The 18,638-nt window shown below is 51.2% G+C and overlaps 1 protein-coding gene and 1 long non-coding RNA gene across 5 annotated transcripts in view; one reads left to right on the forward strand and one right to left on the reverse strand.

The window, feature by feature from the left end:
* The window catches only part of LOC145546853 (uncharacterized), a 32,556-nt gene extending 30,575 nt beyond the window's left edge, over positions 1–1,981 (reverse strand). Inside the window, exon 1 of the long non-coding RNA XR_014083352.1 lies at positions 422–1,981. This is a non-coding gene — a long non-coding RNA (uncharacterized LOC145546853). The remainder of the gene's footprint in view (positions 1–421) is intronic.
* ATXN10 (ataxin 10) overlaps positions 1–16,433 on the forward strand; it is a 149,138-nt gene extending 132,705 nt beyond the window's left edge. For 2 of the 4 annotated variants that reach the window (XM_081594943.1, XM_081594945.1), the window contains 2 exons: positions 14,499–14,686; positions 15,167–16,433. In XM_081594943.1, coding sequence (XP_081451069.1) covers positions 14,499–14,686; positions 15,167–15,169 — 191 coding nt within the window. In that variant the 3' untranslated portion in view covers positions 15,170–16,433. Of the gene's footprint in view, positions 1–14,449; positions 14,687–15,166 lie in introns of all 4 variants that reach the window. The other 2 variants (XR_014083351.1, XM_081594942.1) reach the window with 2 other exon arrangements.
* The last annotated feature ends 2,205 nt before the right edge of the window (positions 16,434–18,638 follow it).

Here is an 18,638-nt window from a genome sequence, read left to right on the forward strand (position 1 = left end):
AGCGCTATACAGCAGTAAAGAGTGAGCTGCCCTGTGTAACATGGGTGAGTCTCACTAACATAGCTTAGGGCTAAAGAAGCCAGATTCAAAGAGAGAATACGCTCTATGACTCTATGTACAGGAAGTTTAACAACAGGCAGAATTAATCTGTGACAGCAGCAGTCAGGATGGTGGTTACCTTGATGGGTGGGAGGCTGGACATAGGTGGGGAGTGGTACCCAGGGGCCTTCCGGGAGCTGGGCATGTTCTCTGTCTCGATCTGAGTGGGCTCGTGTGATGTGCGCCCGTGAGAAAACCAGTCAGGATGTACGCGAGGAGGTGTGCGCTCTGTTGCTTCTCACACTGACGTTTTGGAAATCATCGAGTAGTTTCTAGGTCCCAAAGCCTGTGCTATATGTATATACCCTTTAACCTACATTACCTTGCACAGGCGGTTTCTTTCCTCCTTTTTTTAACAGGCCTCTTTGTTAAGCACTGTCATTTCACAGATGGGAAGAGTGGCGCTCACGGGGTTGGTTCCCCGAGCACAGCTGGCTCTGCCAGCTCCTGGATGGGGGCCGCGGGCCAGCCCAACACTGTCTGCCGCGCTCCTTGTTCAAGCGTCCAGACTTGTGCAGGTGCCTCCTGCCCCCCTCACAGTGTTTCTCAGGTGAACTTTCTGGGGCGACAACGGGCTGTGCAGCTGTGTTGGCTCCAGTCTTGTAGCATGTCTAGCGCGTGGTCCCCTCGCCCAGCTCTGCTCTGGCCTCAGTAGTCATCCAGGTGGATACCGAAGCCCTGAGGTGGTAGCCACCCTGGAAAGCAGGTACTTCTCTGCCGGCCCACGCATGTCCTCCTCCTGGCGTTCTCCCGCGACCCCCGCGCTGAGCCCGAGCGCCTCGTCTCTCTGTGCATCAGTTGTGTTCCTCTGCTCCTCCATGAGCGTAGCACACGCAGACCCCTGGATGTGTAACCTTTCCCTCCAGAAAAGTCTGTCCCGGGCAGGGTCTGTGTCATACTGCACACCCTGCGTCGGACCCCCACACCCCAGGAGTGTCACCCCAGTGTGTCCCGGAGTGTATTTCTGTCTGCAGCATCTTAAATACCTATTACATGAGAGAAGTCTTCTAAGTAATACATACACGTGTCGGACCTGTGGGAAGCAGGCATCTGCTGCAGGACTCCCTGGAATCTGTGGAGTTCGTGTGTGTGTTTTGGAAATTCTGGGCCACAGTGCCACATCTTGGGGAATGAAGGAATTTTACTGGAAACTTGGAAACACGCTCCATTCCGTCCTTCTTTTCATGAGCAGTCTAGCTTATGTCTGGGCCTGCCGAGCCGCTGCCAGAGGGAGGCGTTCAGGGAAACACCTCAAACATTTCAGGCTGGCACAGCTGGCTGACCTTGCTGTTGTTTATAAAGGCATCAGTGAGTTCCCACACCAGGGAAGTGCTTGTGCTGTGTTCATTGCATGCCTGCTGTTCGTGTCTTACTCTGCCCATCCTGACGCTCGCATGGCCAGGAAGTCTTCCTGCTGAAATAGGTCTTCCATCCTCTGGAGGGGAACGATGCCTGGCGTTGGTTTCTGTCCCCCCAGCATCACGCAGCTAGTGGTCATTCAGTGATCTTTCGTTCATTTGTTGAGCTGACAATTAAAACTAGAAAACCTCTTACTGCTGTTTGGCTTTAAAGAGATAAACTTTGGGTTTGGCTTCCCAGTTATAAGACATGGGTTTTTTGAAGCCTCTCGCTGATGCTCTTACCCCTCACCTAGTGTGGTTGAAGGTGTGCAAACCAAGTCTCTGTCCTCGTCCAGAGCAAACAAGCATGGGCGTGACTTGGCGGGTGCACGGAGGCCTCCCTGGGTCCCTGTGTGCAGCGAGTGGGCATGGGGCTAAGGATGGGTGGTGCTCTGCCGCCACACTGCACCCGCGCCCCTCAGGCTCCACAGATGCAGGCCAGGCCCGTTCAGAGTGAGAGGGGGCAGGAGCCCTACCTGTTTGATGGAGCTTCTATGGTATCCTAGCAACTGTTTGATGGAGCTTCTATGGTATCCTAGCAACGGTTTAATGGTGCTTCTACGGTATCCTAGTAACTGGTTCCCTAGCCCTCGAAGCCAGAAGTTGGAGGAGTGGGATGTCCTGTTGTGAATGAGACACTCACAAAAGTAGACTCTGTTTTCTTGTTCAGGTGTGTTGGCAGTTGGTCCAGCTGTTTTGAAATGAGACTGAAATGCTTCAGGTTATACTCCTTCAGATTGTGTCTAGTTGGCTTTTGGTTGTGCGCATCTTGTTTTCTTACATTGTGAAGATCACAGCAGCTTGAAATGAAAACTGTCATCACCACACTGAAATGTCCACGTGTGGAGGCTGTGAGCAGCATGTGTCTCCTACACGCACAGAGGCCAGAGTGCATGGTCTACCCTCTGACCTCGGGCCTGCACACAGGCCTGGCCACCCGTGGGTCTTGCTAAGCCTGCCTCACTCAGCCGTCTCCTCTCCTCTCAGAGGTCAGAGTGCATCAGTCTTGCTCTGGCCTGTTTACTTGCACAGAAATCAAGATTGCTTGAGGTTTACTGTTGCGTCACTTAGAAAACGGGAGTCTGTCCTTTTCCGAGGTGAGGTGCTTAGCGTGAACCCTGTGGCTGCAGGTGACCGCGCGCCCCTTGTTCCACCCCGCCTGGGTTGGTGAGAAGGTGGGAGCTGCGCTTCTGAGGCCCTGTCAGTCACCTGACCCTCCCGGCTCGGAGATGAGCTGTTCCCTAGTCTGACTCCTCAGGGGTCACTGTTAATGCTTTAAGTGCCACCATGTACAGTTCATTCCAGACCAGAAACAAAGCTTTATGCCAACATTTATTGCCATTCGTTTTTGTCCTTAAAGGTCTGCTCCTTTGGGTGGTTGATTTAACAAACACCATTTAAAGTTTAAATTTTATTTTCACTAAACGGTCCACACACTGCCACACTCAGGGTCAGGCAGCCCTTCCTGACTCTCCTTCGTCACCGTGGCTCCCTTGCTGTCGGTCTTCCTGGGGTCTCCTTCCGTCTACACTGGCCATTCTCCCAGTTAGAGTTAAACCTTATTTATTTGAGAGAAGTCTGCCAGAATCCCAGTTCAAATGAGGCCCCTTTTTATTGTTCCATTTACCCCATCATTTCACATTGTAGCTGTTACACCAGTTAGTAGTGTATTTATTTCTCTCCAGTGAACATTCTAGGAAGTTCAGGAGGACTGCGGTGTCAGGCCTTCACCTCGTGGGCACTTAGCTGAAGCTGAGTTTACAGGTGAACATCCACCTGCCCACCTCTCTGCTTTGCCTCCCTCCACGGTGATCACCTTGACTCTCTGTCCCTTCATTGGAGAGTGGCACAGGGAGAATGAAGACCTGAGAAATGGTTTGTGTTTAATGAAAGCGTCTTGTGGCTTCTGATGCTGGTTGAGAAACAGGGACTCATGAGAGGCCGTGAATGGGCAACACTTCTCAGGTGAGTGGTGGCAGCTGCAGAACTAACCTCTGTTGATAGCTGAGCAGACGGGGTTTCATCAACCTGCGTGACCTGGCTTTTTCTAGCCCCCCAGGCTCCTCTGTCCATGGGATTCTCCAGGCAAGAATACTGCAGTGGGTTGGCATGTCCTCCTCCAGGGGGTCTTCCTGACCCAGGGATGGAACCTGCGTCTGCTTTCTCTGACAGGCGGGCTCCTCACTGCTGCGCCACCTGGGAAGCCACCTTGCCCTGTCATGGAGCTTAAGCTGGCCACGCTGGAATCTAAGCCCAGCTCCTTCCTCGTGCACACTCTCACTCCTGCTGTTACGGATGCTAGTTGGTCCCCATTCCCACGCCATCTTCCCTCCAAGCCACCCTCCATGGCTGCCAAAGAGAGCTGCCTAATTTTTCTGCTTCACTTCTTTCAGTGGATTCTCATCGTATAAAATGCAGACTCCTTCCTACAGCCTGAAACTCCTCTAGCCTCTGGCCTCGACCCCTGCTCTCTGCCAGCATCCTGCCTCCAGCCCCAGCCTTGCCCGGCTTGTGTCTCCTATCTCAAGGTCCCACACGGCTGGCACCACTACTGTCTTCCCAGGATACCTGGTGACCAGCTTCTCTTTATCCTGAGCTCTCAGCTCAGTCTCCTCCTCAGAGAAGCCGTCTCCCACCTCCCTCATCCGTGCCTTGTCCTCCTGTGGTCATGCCTGACCGTATCAGCCTGAAGGTCTGTCTCTCTGAGGCTGGTACCCGCCCCCCCCCGCCCCGTCTAGAACACCAATGCCACAGGGCGGGGACCTGCGTGTCCCCTTAGTGCCCGGATCCCGGCACCGAGCGCGGGACCTCGTGTTTGTCAGACGAGCACCAGATAATGGTTAGATCCTGAGAGGCCGGATGTGTGTTAACAGTGGAAGCTTGCGTTTGTATCTAAATCACTTGTTCTCATTCCAGTGTAAGTGTCAAGAAGCGTGTTGTTCACAGAGGAGAGGGAAAACATGTTGAAATATTAGATTTCTGAAATTGAGTGAAGTTCCCCCCAATGTGGGACAGCCAGTACTTTAGAAGTTTTAAAAAGACCTGTGTCAAGGAAGGGCTTGAGACGTTTGTATCCCCACTCCAGCCAGCTTGGATCAGGTATCACTGGTGCTTATTTCCAATGAGTACTGGAGTCATTTGCACGCTCTCAGTTCCTGCTGAAGGTCGTCTTAATTGTGAAGTGGACACCGCAGTGTTCCTCCCTTAGTTAGGGCGACAGAATCATCTGTGCGCCCAGCCCTCAGCTCACCTGGTAGTGACCACAATGCACGCAGACAGCATGAGGCGTCCATGGGTCTGTGCCTGTCCGGACCTGTGGGCCGGCCGCTCTTGCCTGCTGACTCGGGTTGCTGCTGTGTCTGGCGGGAGGAGAGGCCCCCCGCACGGGCTGGGTGACCTGTGGAGTTCATCGTGTCCAGATGTTAGTGACATTTGGACTAAGGACAGCTGGTGCGGGTGCTGGGCAGCCTGCACGTGCAGTGTGCTGACTCTTGGGAGCCCGCTGGGTCTCTTCCAGCCCAGAACCCTCCAGAAGCCCCACACTGCTTGTGTTCTTCATGTAAGCCTTTGCGTTTGAGAACTGTTTTTGACCCCTGGCTATGCTTTATTCATATAAAGATGTTGTTAGTACCAGACAAACAATAATCTTCCATAATTTAGATGTGGTTACTTACTTTTTTCTGGGCTTCCCAGGTGGCTCATTGGTAAAGAATCTACCCACAGTACAGGAGATCCAGGAGTCGCAGATTCGATCCTTGGGTCGGGAAGATCCCCTGGAGGAGGGCCTGGCAACCCAGTATTCTTGCCTGGAGAATCCCCATGGACAGAGCAGCCTGGCGGCTGCAGCCCACGGGGTCACGGAGAGTCGGACACGATGAAGTGACTGAGTGCACGCACGCCTTTTTACTCCAAACCTTGATTTCACTTTAAACTGTTCGCTGTTACTTACGAAGATGTCGTGCGGAGGTAGTCACTCGGACCAGTACCCGAGGGCTTACTTTATCTTTTGAGAGAAAGGGACTGTGTTTCAAATGTCTTATAAAACCTGCCGCTCCTTCCCCTGATGTGTAGGCAGAGCTCAGAAGCTTGCAGTCACGCTGGCCCGAGGGGACTGCTCCAGGCCTCCTCCAGGTCTCCCCTCGTGGACTGGTCCTTGAGGAGGGCTTAGGGCAGAGGGGCAGGGGCTGGAGCCCGCGCCCAGACCAGGCCCGACCCCATCGAGTCCTCCGCCTCCTGGGTCTGTTTTCTCGTCAGTAGAAGGTTTAGTATCACCTCCTGCGAGTGCTGTGCTGGTGAAGGTGGAGACTTTCTGTCAGTGCCTGGAGGGGCCCTGGCGGGTGATCACACCGCTAGTTCTGTCACACTTATTATTACTGTTATGACTTCATGCAGATAAATAGCAGTGGCTTATGTGAGAGACACTTAATTCCCCTGCAAAGCTTTGCTTACATTGATGCAAGCTAGAAATTTGTTCAAGCCAGCAAGTCCTTTCTTCCAGAGAGCAGAGTGCTGTGGAAATACCCTCTCCCCTGGCGGCGGGCCCTTGAGGGTCCCTGCCTCCTCTGGCTGCTCCTCACAAGTTTCTCGCCATCGGAGCCCAGTGACCTCCGGTTACATCACACCCGCCAGCGGAGCCCCTGATGTGAGCGGAGCCTGGGTCCTGGCTTTCCTTGAGCAGTTTACTGTGTCCAGAAGGCCTCTCCTGGATGTCTCCCCGGAGCCCGAAGGCTGAGGTGGTGTGACGGGGGGCGGTAGCATCGCAGGTACCGCTCAGCTCTGGCAAAACGGGGGTCCTCCCTTCTTAGCAGACGGAGGCCAGGCGCCTGCAGCATTTACCGCCGCCTCCTGGGTGAGCGTACACACGGTGAGCACATGTTCCACAGAAGGGTCACAGTGACCAGTGGCAGTGGAGGGAGCGAGGGGCAGGCCCCTGGGGTGGCCGTCCCTGCCCTGCCCGTGCCAGGTTGCACTGAGCACCCCGCGTGCAGCAGCTCGTCAATCTCAGGAGTGACCGAGAGCCCCCGAGCACACACGGAGCCGCCTGGGGGCCCGGCCCTTTAGTGTGGTTTGGGTGAGACGCGGCCTCGCTCTGTCCCAATCCGAAACCTGCTGTGTGGCCGATGCCAGACCGACGGCCGCACCACGCGGCGCTTTGAAGTGGTGAGATGATCCCGGAGTGTGTCATGGACAGAATTAGTTTCAGGGCCGGAGGGTCCTTTCCCACAGAGCCCATGGACGTGAGGTACCTGCCCGCCAGCCCCCACTCGGCCACAGGGCTTTGGGGTGGGGAGCGCAGGGTGGCTGCAGGCCGAGTTGGGTGTTGTCTTCTGTGACTTCACCCCATGCTGACAGGCCGCGAGGCGGGGCAACGGCGGTGAGCCTCGGAGGCCGGCGCCTGACCCATCTGGGCCCTGAGGGCCGGAGGGCTCATCCCGGCCGGGGCCAGGCTGAGGACAGCGGTTCCGCGGTTCCTTGCCCACGTGGTGACGCAGGGAGCCTGGGGAGACGAGACGGCAGGACGGCTCTGGCTCCCGAGCGGAGAGAAGCTTTCGAGCTGTGACCGCTCCTTCCCCCCCCTGTCGTGGATGGGAAGTTAGCCGTGTACCGAGGCGCATACCGAGACCAGTGAATGCAGCCTTTGTTTCAGAATCATTCAGACGCAGTCGGGTTGTGTTTCTCTGGTGGACACTTGTGTGCTGGGATGTTTTCTGTGAGAAATCAGCAGCGTTCCCCTGGGCCTCTGTGCCACTTCCTTTGATGTTCGAGTTCCCTGGGCAGTTGGAGGCTGAAAAGCAGCTGTGGCTCTGAGACCAGAGGTGTTTCTGAGACAACGTTCTGCCTCAATAAAGACTGAGACTCTGCTCCTTCCTGTAGCACCTGCGAAACACGAGTGTATTACTTTATTGTGATTGCGACCTTCAGTTTTCGAATCTGGCAATAATTTGCTCCCCCACGCTCTTCTCTTGGGGCTTCCCTGGTGGCTTACCTGGTAAAGAATCGGCCTGCAATGCAGGAGACCAGGGTTCGATCCCGGGGTCAGGAAGATCCCCGGCAAAGGCTATGGCAACCCGTGCCATTCCATATTCTTGCCTGGGAAGCCCCACAGAAGAGCCTGGTGGGCTGCAGCCCATGGGGTCACGAAGAGTGGGACACGACTGAGTGACGGGCGCGTTCGCTTTTCACTCCCCCCTGTTCTCGCAGGTGCTTGTTCACCGTGTTCAGTCGTGACTGTCAGCTGTGAGTTGGCGAATGCGAGAGCGCACATACGCCGCCTTGCACTCGCTGCGAGGGTGGACTCCAGAGCCTTGAGCGGTCCGTGTCGGCACGGCGTCGACACACCTGTGCCGCAGAGATGTGCCCTCGGATTAAAATGCAGAAACGGGGGGAAATTAGACCCCAGACAGACCAGCAATTCAGAGGAGGAGGAGAGAGCCAGCACGGGTGGTTTGTGGTGGTGACTGAATGCACGCTGCTTTCCAGCGCCCTGCGAGGGGGCCGGTATGCCGTCTGCCCAGTGAGGACTCTGAGTAAGGAGAGCCTGTAGTTTAACTGGGCGATGTGATGGTTGGAGATAAAGGCAGAGCTTGGATGCGGGTCACCACGCAGCGGAGTGTCCTGACATTTGGAGGCAGAGCTCAACCCTGCAGATGGGGGCTGCACCTCGTTAACGGACAGTAGCGGTGTTTTTCAGACTTGTCTCCTCTGCGAGCACCCTCTCTCCTGGGTCCTCTGTGTCACAGGCAGGTTGCCCACTGTCCGAAGGGGCCCGTCTCCCCGCCAGCTCTGCTCCAGTGCCCGCTGTGGATTGTTTGCACAGGTTCCTGCTCCGGCAGCAGCAGTCTTGGTGGGGCCTGGCCTTCCCTGGCAGCAGTTTGGGAAATGCCTTTTTTATTCTTTTCCTCAGAAAGTAAATACTTGAAGAGCAGAGCAGAGGCTGGTTAGGGCACTCCTGCAGACCGGGTTGGGATCACGGCCCCCCAGGCACTCACGGTCTCCCCGACTCGCGTGGCCAGGGGGAGGCAGGACTGTTGTCCTCAGCGTCCCGTTCCCGCCCTCGTCCCCTCTGTCTGGCGGGAACTGCTGTATTTTGAGGTATTTTGATTTTCAGCAACGTAAAGCGTTTCAGAACAGTCTTGAAACAGAACTACTGCTTTGCACTCTGAAAAATTCCGCCATATTAATTAGTCTGAGAAGATACTAGCTTAGATGGGGACGTTACCTCCGAAGCATCCTCATGTCGAGGGAAGTCTCAGGGCAGGTGACGACGTGGTTTGGAAGCCTCAGGAGGTGGCCTGGGGCAGCCTGTCCTCGGGGCAGCTTTATACGAGGTTCTGACGTGTGTCCTGTGCCCTGCTAAGTACTGTGCTTTGGAAAGTTTGTCAAGTATGTAAACCCCTGGCTGTACATGGGTTTGTTGTCTAAAAATAATTGTTTTAAATATTCTGGAAGCAAAATGAACTACAGATATTATCTATAGCACACGTATCTGTTATGTGCCTATTATACATACGATATTAAATATATACACATTATACCTCTATAGACATGTTAATATATAAAAAATCCATAAATAGATACTACATAGTTTATGTATGTGCACACATATATTGTGAGAAGTCAGTAAAATCTTTCAGCATTTAAATTGTTTTAGTCTAAATAACTGAAGCTCCAGTACTCTGGCCACCTGATGTGAAGAGCCAACTCATTGGAAAAGACCCTGATTCTGGGGAAGAGTGAAGGCAGGAGGAGAAGGGGGCGACAGAGGATGAAATGGTTAGATCTCATGATCGACTCAATGGACATGAGTTTGAGCAAGCTCCGGGAGATACTGAAGGACAGGGAAGCCTGGCGCGCTGCAGTCCATGGGGTCGCAGAGTCAGACACGACTGAGCGACCGAGCGACAGCGGATAGTTGTAAGTTTTTAGTGCCAGTACTTTGAAAAATTCATTTATTCATTCAGTGAGTAGTTATTGGTTCCTTCCATGTTCTAGGGCAGTTTGGCAGACCTCTCCTGTAAAGGGCTGCATTTAATCAGTGTTTTCGGCTTTGCTGGGCACTCTGTCTCCATCATAGCAGTCCAACTCAGCTGCTGCAGCACAAAAGCAGCCATAGAAGAATCGTACATGAATGGGTATGAGTGTGTGACAATAGAACTTTATTTATTGTGGATACTGAAATTTGAATTTCAAATAATTTTTGTGTGTGGCAAATTGGTATTCTTCTTTTTATTCTTTCCCCCAACCATTTAAAAACATGAAAACTAGGGACTTCCTGAGAGGTCCAGTGGTTAGGACCTCACTGCCGAGGGCCCAGATCCAGTCCCTGGTCGGGGACCTGAGACTGCACAAGCTGCACGGTGTGGCCAAAGTAAGTTAATTTAAAAATATGGAAACTTGTTAGCTTGCATCCATGCAAAAACACAGGCTGTAATTCCCGCAGCCTGTTCTCAGCAGCCTCTAGACACCGAGCACAGTGGCCAGGTAGAGCCCCTGTCACCGCGGGCCCCCGTCCCCGTCCCCTGAGGGGCTTCAGGCAGCACTGGTCCCAGTGACTGAAAGTCACATGAAAGGCGTTCTCATCAGCAGTCCCAGGATCAGTGTGCTAACTCACCTGACCTGAATTTTTAAGAGTGAGTTTGGCACGTAAATCCTAACCCCGGGTTAGTAATGCTGTGGTCGTGGGATCTCTCTCTGTCTCCAGTTGTCTCCCAGCCCGCATCCCCTGCCCTGCCCTGTCTCCTCACCTGCCTGGTGCGAGGCTGCAGGGCTCAGCGTGGAGCCAGTGACGCGCAGATGACACACGCATGGCTGTCGCCACTCAGGTGCTCCGTCCGGGGACCACGTCTCACTTCACATCTCCAGGCCCCAAGGTTTCCAGGTGCTCAGTCCAAGCGCTCACCACTAGCTCTTTGAAGGCACCACGTGCTCTGAAGAAGGGCCGGCAGGACTGTCGAGTCCTCACTCCAGTGCTGATTGCAGGGTTCTTTGAAGGCAGTTTTGTTACAAACAGGCTCACGCCTTCTGTTTGGAGTAGCTATGGAAACGTTAGAAGCTCTCTTTCTAAAGCCGAGCAGACAATGAAACTCTTGGAGTGTTGGTAGGATTAGAGACTCGGGAAGATGTTTAATTTTCTCCCCCCCTCTTGCTTGCTTTCTGTCTCGGTAGAGAGGGAACAAGAGGGCAATGTGAATATTAACCGGGCCGCTTTCATCTCCCTGTGACCCTCCAGGCTGTCTGGGTCTGCAGGGGCGCCGGCAGGCCCTTCCGGCTCCTAACGAGGGGAGTCGTACATATTCATGAGCTGGGCCCAGGAGGCTGGGATTCCCCGCTTCTCTTCAACACAGAAGTTGTGAGGAAACAACTTAAAATTAGGAATGCAGAGACCCTAGACAGTAGTGCCAGGATGTTCTCACTGGAAATAGACACACATTGGAGGATATCGGTGTGGTATTTGGTTTATAGGCGGACAGCGCAAACCCTACATGCGGTGCTCACTTAGGTCAAGATGGAGCACACACCTTTCACGTCTAACCACGCAGAGTGTCCGGCAGGACTTGGGGAAGTCCGCCTGGGAGAGGAAGTAAGGCTGGTTTCACTTATGACATAAATAAATAATAAACATGAAGTACACGTCTGAGTGAGGTGTGTTGAGGGTCTTGCTGTTGTTCTTGAGTGTTTTTCGATTTTCAGCGTTCTGGGAGGTTGACCCTGCCGGGGCTGTGTGGCCTTACTGCCCAGATCCCCACCCCCCCACGCTCTCCCCTTACCCGTCTCTTCGCCCTTTAAACTCGGTTTCGGAAGAAGACTGAGCTGCTCTTCTGCCTTGGGCTCCAGTGCTGCTCCTGTCAGGCTGTGCCAGGAGCCTGCTCCCCGTGAGACGGTGACGGTCTCGTTTGTCCCCAGAGCCCCAGCTGGGCACAGGGCGCCTGGACGCTCATAGGGTGGTCATCAGGACGGTCGTCATTAATCTCACTCTTTCCTCCATTCAAAGTAGTGACTGTGTAAGGTTTCTACAGAAATGAGCTAGTGAACAGTGGGGTAAGATGCTGAAACACCGTTACAGGATATCCACAGAGTGCAGGGTTATTCCCTGGTGAACGTGACTGAAACCCACCCTTCCATCCATCCACACCGGAATTCTCCTGTGTTTTGTCATCCTGGACCTTTTATTTACACGGTCCAGCTTCCTTGCCCGAGTTACATTATATTGGTTTACTTTCATCTAATCTACCCTGCGAAGCCCTGAGTCAGGAAACCACACCAGGAACAAAAAGGAAGAGCACAGCCTGTGTGGGTCACTGCACTGCCACCACACCCCTTCTACACACACACACATTCACACTCACACACACAGACATGGTGGGTGGGAGGTGGTGTCCGCTCACTCGGACATCGAGCAAATGTTTCCAGCGCCATGCTTGGAGCAGAGGACAGAAGGTAAATAAGCCATCTTCCTGGCTTGTAAAAAGCTCACAGGGCGTTGGGGTGGACAGAGATACGAACAAATCAGTATAGCTCCCAGGATGTCAGCACACACATCATCATCCACTGTGTGTCAGGTCTAGCTGCCTGCTGGGGATGAGAAAATGGACTCAGTGTGGCTCCTGCCCTCCAGCAGCTCACAGACGCATAAGCAGGTCAGCAGGTACAATGTGATGAGAGCCGGTAAAGGAAAAAGGAAAAGGGAGAGAATGTTTGGAAACACTCAGCAGGCACACCCAGCTCAAGCTGGTGTTGGGGCTGGCCAGGACAGAGCGGGTGGGCTTCCAGGAGTGGAGTCTCAGCTGCACGCCCTGGCTGGCAAGGGCTGGCCAGGGGGAGCGGGTCCCAAGTCAGGGCTTGCATGTGGAAAGGCGGGGGGCGCCTGGCGAGCTGATGTTGCCGGAGCCTGGGGTGTCATTTGCCCTGGAACTGAGATCATTTGACAGTCCGAAGCTCTGGAAGACGGCTCTTTCCTCCAGAGACACTCAGGACTGGCAGCTGGTGGTGACAAGGCTGGCATCTGATGCCCTGATTGCAGAGCTAGCCAGCCCTCCAATTGTGAGGCACTGTCAATGCATTTATGGGAATTTCCCTTCTCTCTCTTTCAATTAAAGTGAATAACCAGGAAGCTTCAGAAGGAAGTGTTTTGCGCCTGTCATTTAGCATTGGAGAGTTGTCACACACAGGAACTGGAATCCAGCTCCAGGCTTACACACGGTCTTGCCCAGATTCAGCCTTAGATGTTCACTCCTCCACTCAGTTCTCTTGATCCCTGCCTCATCTCTTTCTGCAACAAGGGAGGAAATGGGTTTGCGTGATGATGATGTCATCCTGTGTGAGAAGTGAATTGTAGTGAGTGATCCCTGCTGAGAAGGTCACTAATGTGTTGAAGGTCTTCATTGCCCAGGATCATCCTTTTCATTCTCTCTCCCGTCACAAAGTGGGGGTTTGGTGGTTGTGGAGAAGAAGGAGTAGTTCAACTTGTATGTGTTTGAGAGTCTGTGGATTCATCTCCGGAAGGCTTTGTCATGAGAGGGTGACAGTCCTGGCGAGATGAGAGCATTTTTCCCACTAAACAGACAGTTATCTTAGGATTGCATCAGCCACCATTCTCTGCCCTTTGGAAAAGGTTGGTCATTTGTACCCACCGGTGGTCTTGGTGGTCCGCCTCCAGAGACCAGTGGGTCGTGGCCTCCTGCAGACCCACAGCCATTCCTGATGGAGCCCATCCCGTGTGGGGTCCGTGTGTGCTCGTGACTGCGGGCCGTGTCAGAGGAACCAAGAGGGAGCTACCAGGAGGCCCTTCCTGAGCCCAGAGCCGCCGGTTTCCTGTGTTCTGGTTGCCTGACCCAAGTCGACAGGCTCATGTTCTGCTGGTTTCCTTCGAGGTCAGCAAACGAGGGGCAGTTTGGTCCCTGCGCTCTGTGCACACAGAGGCCTTTCTGTATGACTCCTGTGCTGAGGAGAGAAGCCTCACCGCGGAGCCGGGCTTTGGGACGGGATCAGGAGCGCGGACTCTTGACTTCAGGGACCCACCTGATCGCCTTTAGGGGAGCAGGTGCCTCGATGGTGGCATCAGACAGGCCTGCGTGGGAAACACTGGTAACAAGGAGGAAGGGCTCATTTTTCCTGCTACTGTCCGTCTGATCACAGGGCAGTGGGGCCTCTGTTCCTTGGAAAAAGTGTTTATTCCACTCTTGGCACTTTGTTCCTTCTGAACCAACAGAGGGTGCCAGGCCCACTGTTACTGGCATTTCTCTGTGTCCCTGGTCCCAAGACTAGAGCAGTTTCATGGAAGGACGTTACAGTGGCCGCCTAGTGCCCTCCTGAGGTCCCCACAGCTCTCTAAGTGTAGACCTCAGAAAAGAGCGCGTGGATTCTGTGTTCCTCCTGAGTTGTCTGTGTGTGCCGGGACGGCCACCGTACCCAACACCTAAATCAGGGCCAGGGCACAGTGAGGCACCGCGTTCAGACTAAACAGTGAAGCCTTCAAAGGCCTTCTCGTCTTTAAAATACAGAATGAGGGAAATTCCATGGTGACTCCCAGGAGACAGTTTTTAGCTATAACTGGGCTTTAAACAAGGTGATGATCTTGCCTGATTCTACCCTACCGTCTTTGTGACTCATTCTATAATGCTCTTATTCCATCCCTGGTGACTCAGTAACAAAACTGTCCAACACACAGACACACACGTGTGTGCGTGCGTACACTCCCGCATACGTGCTTGTGTTCACATACTTCCTGTGTGGCTGCTCTGAGCCTTTGCCTCCTCCTTTGTTCTTTCAGTCCAGTATGTCTCTGTGCTGGTTGCTGGACCACACAGTGTTGGACATAGGTGTGTATGTGCATTGTCCGCCTTTTGAATTATTTCCCGCTCTGCGTGCATATTCCAAAGCACATCCTCCAGGAGAAAGTGTTCGTTGATTCTGGGTCTTTAGGGTCGTCTGCCCTTCTCCTCCTTTTCCAGTGATGCTCAGGTGAAAGCATGTTGGCAGATTCCTTCACTCTTCTCCCAGTTCTAACCCAGTGGGTGGTGTACGCCATCCGAAACCTCACGGAAGACAACAGCCAAAACCAAGACCTGATTGCGAAGATGGAGGAGCAGGGTCTGGCAGACGCATCCCTACTTAAGAAAATGGGGTTTGAAGTTGAAAAGAGGGGTGACAAGCTGATTCTGAAGTCGACTAGTGACACCCCTCAGCTGGTAAGTATTCCAGGAGGAGGACTAGTCCCCCTTCAGTCTGTGGAAAGTGGTCCCCACCCCCCCATCACCTTCGACGTGACACGACCGCTTCATAAGAACACAGGTGGACATATTTTGCCTCCTGAGACGGCAAAGAAAGCCCTACATTTAATTGCAAATAACTTTTTGTTCAGGTTTTACCCTGCCTTTTTCTTAAGAGAGTTGAAATTTCAAACTTGTTCTAGGGGAGAAAAAGAAAAGGCATATCAAAGTTTTCACGTGGTCTAAACATTTCTGGCAGTAATTAGACCTTCTTTAAAAGATAGCTAATGTTGACTACAGTGAAAAGAACAGAAAACTCCTTGTTTGATATTGAATGGGTTGTTTCAGGTTTCTTTCCGTTATTTCTGTCGTTGACCAAAATTCTCTTGTATTTCTTTTCCTTTGATGGTTCTTGTAAATAGCTCTGTTACATCTGCAATTTTTTTTTCCCCCTTTTAGTGAATGAACTCTCCGTCCAAAAAATCTGAATTTTTGGAATCTGTTTCCTGGCTCTTTCGCAGTATGTGAAATCGCAAGTGTTTGAAGATTTTATTACGTACACGTTCAAGAATCTGTGAATCTTCTAGATAATAGAGTTAAATGCATATAAGCTTAAAAGTGAAAGTGCTTGAGTGTTCTGTTGATCCTTTGCTTTAAAATGTAGCTGTCTGGTGTGCTTCTGTCCCCGTGGAATACAGCGTGCGTTTCAGTGATAGATTGTACTTACTGTGGCTGCAGATAATAAATTCCTCTCGCTGACTGCATGTCCCTTCTTTGGCAAAGACTTGGAAGTTTGCTCAGGTCCACTCACTCCTTCCCTTCTTTGTCTCCTCTTGTGGGGTTTTCTGGGCTCTGGCAGGTGGCTGAAGTAGTTTCTCACTGTGATTAATTCTAGCAATCGCTTTTCACCCCTTCTGCCTTTCCAAAACATTGACAAGACTCATTTCCAGTTAATTAATTCGAGAGATGTCGAAGAATAGAGGGCCCTCGCTCTTCACTTCGGTCCTGGGCCGTGTTGTCACTGAGCCCTGTCCCTCTGGAATGTGGCGGGAGCAAGCGGGTGAGGGGACATGTGGGCCATTAACTCTTCCCATTCCAGATCACCCTAGACCTAGACGTCCCCAGACCCCTGATGCTTACCAGCCAGTGCCTGTGTCAACCACCGCCCTGGCTGTAAGCGGGAAGGAAGATCTCACAGTCGTCTGTGTGTGCAGAACCTCAGCATTAAAGGTTCATCTGGGTCTTCCTCAGTTTAAAAAGCACCGGTCTCAGAAAGGTACCACTCAGTTTTGGCCAGGGCAATGGAATTGCAAAAGTAGCTTGGGGGGGAGCAGGGGCATTTTGACCCGTGTCTTGTCAGTATGCACACACTCAGAGGTAGAACTGGATTAAATGAGCACTAAAGTCTTTGTAACCACCCAGATCATTAATGTAATCAACAAAAACTCTCGTGGCAGGTCGTGTTGTGGATGCTTAAAATGTATTGTCTTCTAGAACAGCCATGTTACTAAAGTAAACTGTCGCGTGAAATCTTGCATAGTTCCTGTTGAACCTTCCAAAATGAAAATGGCAAAGGCCCAACCAGAAGTTTTCCAGAAATACCGATTGTCCCAAAGTAAAGTGCTCCTAAGTTTTTGTAGCTGTACTTAAATTGCTTTGTGGAAAAAAAAAAAAACAACAGCTGAAGCATGTTAAAAACAAAATAAAAGTTTTCCCATGTGCGGTCTAATGTCTTCTATATAACTGAAGAAATGCCAGCTTCTACAACTGTAGTCATCTATGAATAACGTTTACTTCTGTCCTTTGTGACATTCCGTCGGTAAAGAATCCTTTGCAAAATCCAGAATGCACGAAGAAGTCCTTCTCTTCCGGGACACAAGGAGTTAAACCCCTCGTCTCTAACTAGAAGTCTGGCCAAAGGGGAAAGCAGTGGGAGTCCCGTTTCCTTTTAACAAGTTTGCAATAGACACTTCTTTTTTTTTCCCTTCTCAATGGATGTGTGCACACCAGTGGCATCACACAAACATGTCGGTATAAGCCATATAATAACAAACACACATACATCAAAGGGAGCCTTGTGAGAATACAGAATAGGATGAGGACTGTGTGTTTTCTAAATAGGAAATGCGGGGCTTGCATAGTGAAAACATGCTGATGGCTGCATTGTGGTGCGTTTGATGCCTCCCGACACATTAATTCCTGAACACAACAGCCTCCCTGTCCTCTGCCAGGGACTTGGAGCTTCTGAGAACCTTGTTTTACACGCTACAGAGGATTAAAGCACCACCTCAATCAGTCATTTAGAAGGAAAGAAAAAAAAAAAAAGGCAGCCCAGCCTTACAGAGTTTGTAAAGAGAGAGAACGGTCACAGCAAGTTTTGTGACCGTATTATTGCCTTCAGGAGCAAACTGACAAAGCAGTTCAGTTTTGTAGCCTGGTCTGTTCTAAGAGAGAGCGGAGGAAGGCCTTTCCGCTCAACGTCGAATCCGAGCGTTTACAGTGATGTCTTTCAATAGCTTAACAACGGGTGTTAGTTTTTCAGAAGTACTTGTTTTCACAATTTTAGTCATAAACTATTAAAATTTGTCTTTATGTCCATTCTATTAATACGCCTCATAGGTTTGACTCTTGGAAGCTGATACCAGATGCATTTTTGTTCAGTAACTTCTGAAACTAACCAGAACGCTTTGGAAACTGCTGAAAGAAGCCCGTTTGAGGAATGATCGAGGTCATGTGGGCTATTAGTAAATCTCAAATCAGAAATTGAGATTTTTACATGTGTATGTCTTGTGTCCATTAGCTTCTGAAGGCATTGATCTGCAGCTCTCACAGCGACAGCTGGCATCTAAATGTTAAATTTTTTGTGCTCTTTTGATTTCTATTAATTATATGAATAATGATAATATGCATGGGTAAACAAAGGTTTGGGGACAAAAATGCTTTGTTTGTAAGAGGAAGACCTAAATATACATTTATACAAAATGCTGTCAGTAAGTTCTGCACAGAAAGGAATCGGTCTGTGTATGAGAAACAGTAAGGTTAGGTTAAGACAGAATTTTTAAATGCAGGGAAGGAAGAGAACTACCTTAACATTTAAGAGAAAAGGTCCTTTCAGTGCTGTCCAAGGTTCTGATAATTTAGCTACAGTGGCCTGAATGTGGAAAATCAGTTAAAAACCTTTTTTGAAAGAAATTTAGATTTTTTTTCTCCCCTTGTATTTATATGATGGAATATCTATTTTCTCCTTCCCTACACATTTTAATATATTTTTTTGGATTTTTCAGGTCAAATCATATTTAGGTGGCATCTTACAATATAAACATGGTTTACCATGTATAGTATATATGAATTTTAAAGGGAAGCTTTTTCTGTAGATGTAGTGCTTACAGTTTGTTCCTGTCTTCCCTCATCACAACCAAAGACAAGGCTTTGGTAGGTGTTTATTGCTTAAATTGAAACCTTACATTAGGAACATTAAGTAAAATGTTTCTTTTTGTTTAAGCAGCATAGTGTACATTGTTCATCTGCATGTAAAATTGCGTTATGCTTTTCCTTCAGCGAAGCAGCCTCTTACGTGATGTTTTACAGCCTGGATAACAGTTCTTACACCACCGTGTGCAGGGTGGTGGTCGAGAGCATAAACTCGGAATGGGTGCTGGAGTCCAGGCCCCCTCTTTCACCTGTGAGACTACGGGCCGATTCTCTCATCCCAGAAATGGGGCTTGTAACGCCTGCAGCCTCTCAGAGTGTGTGAGGATGGGCGCGGATGTGTGTGGAAGCGGTTAGGACAGTGGCTGCCGGGCGGCAAACACCCACTCACGCTACTGCTCTCACCTCTAAGCCCCTGACACCTTCACTGTGAGCGTATCTGAGGGGCGTGCAGGGAACCTGTCCTGTCTCCTGCTCCTCCCCTCAGCCCACCAGAGTGCTG

This window comes from Giraffa tippelskirchi, chromosome 4 (genome assembly GCF_054371585.1).
Source record: "Giraffa tippelskirchi isolate mGirTip1 chromosome 4, T2T-mGirTip1v1.2.pri, whole genome shotgun sequence".
NCBI classification, from domain to species: Eukaryota; Metazoa; Chordata; class Mammalia; order Artiodactyla; family Giraffidae; genus Giraffa; species Giraffa tippelskirchi.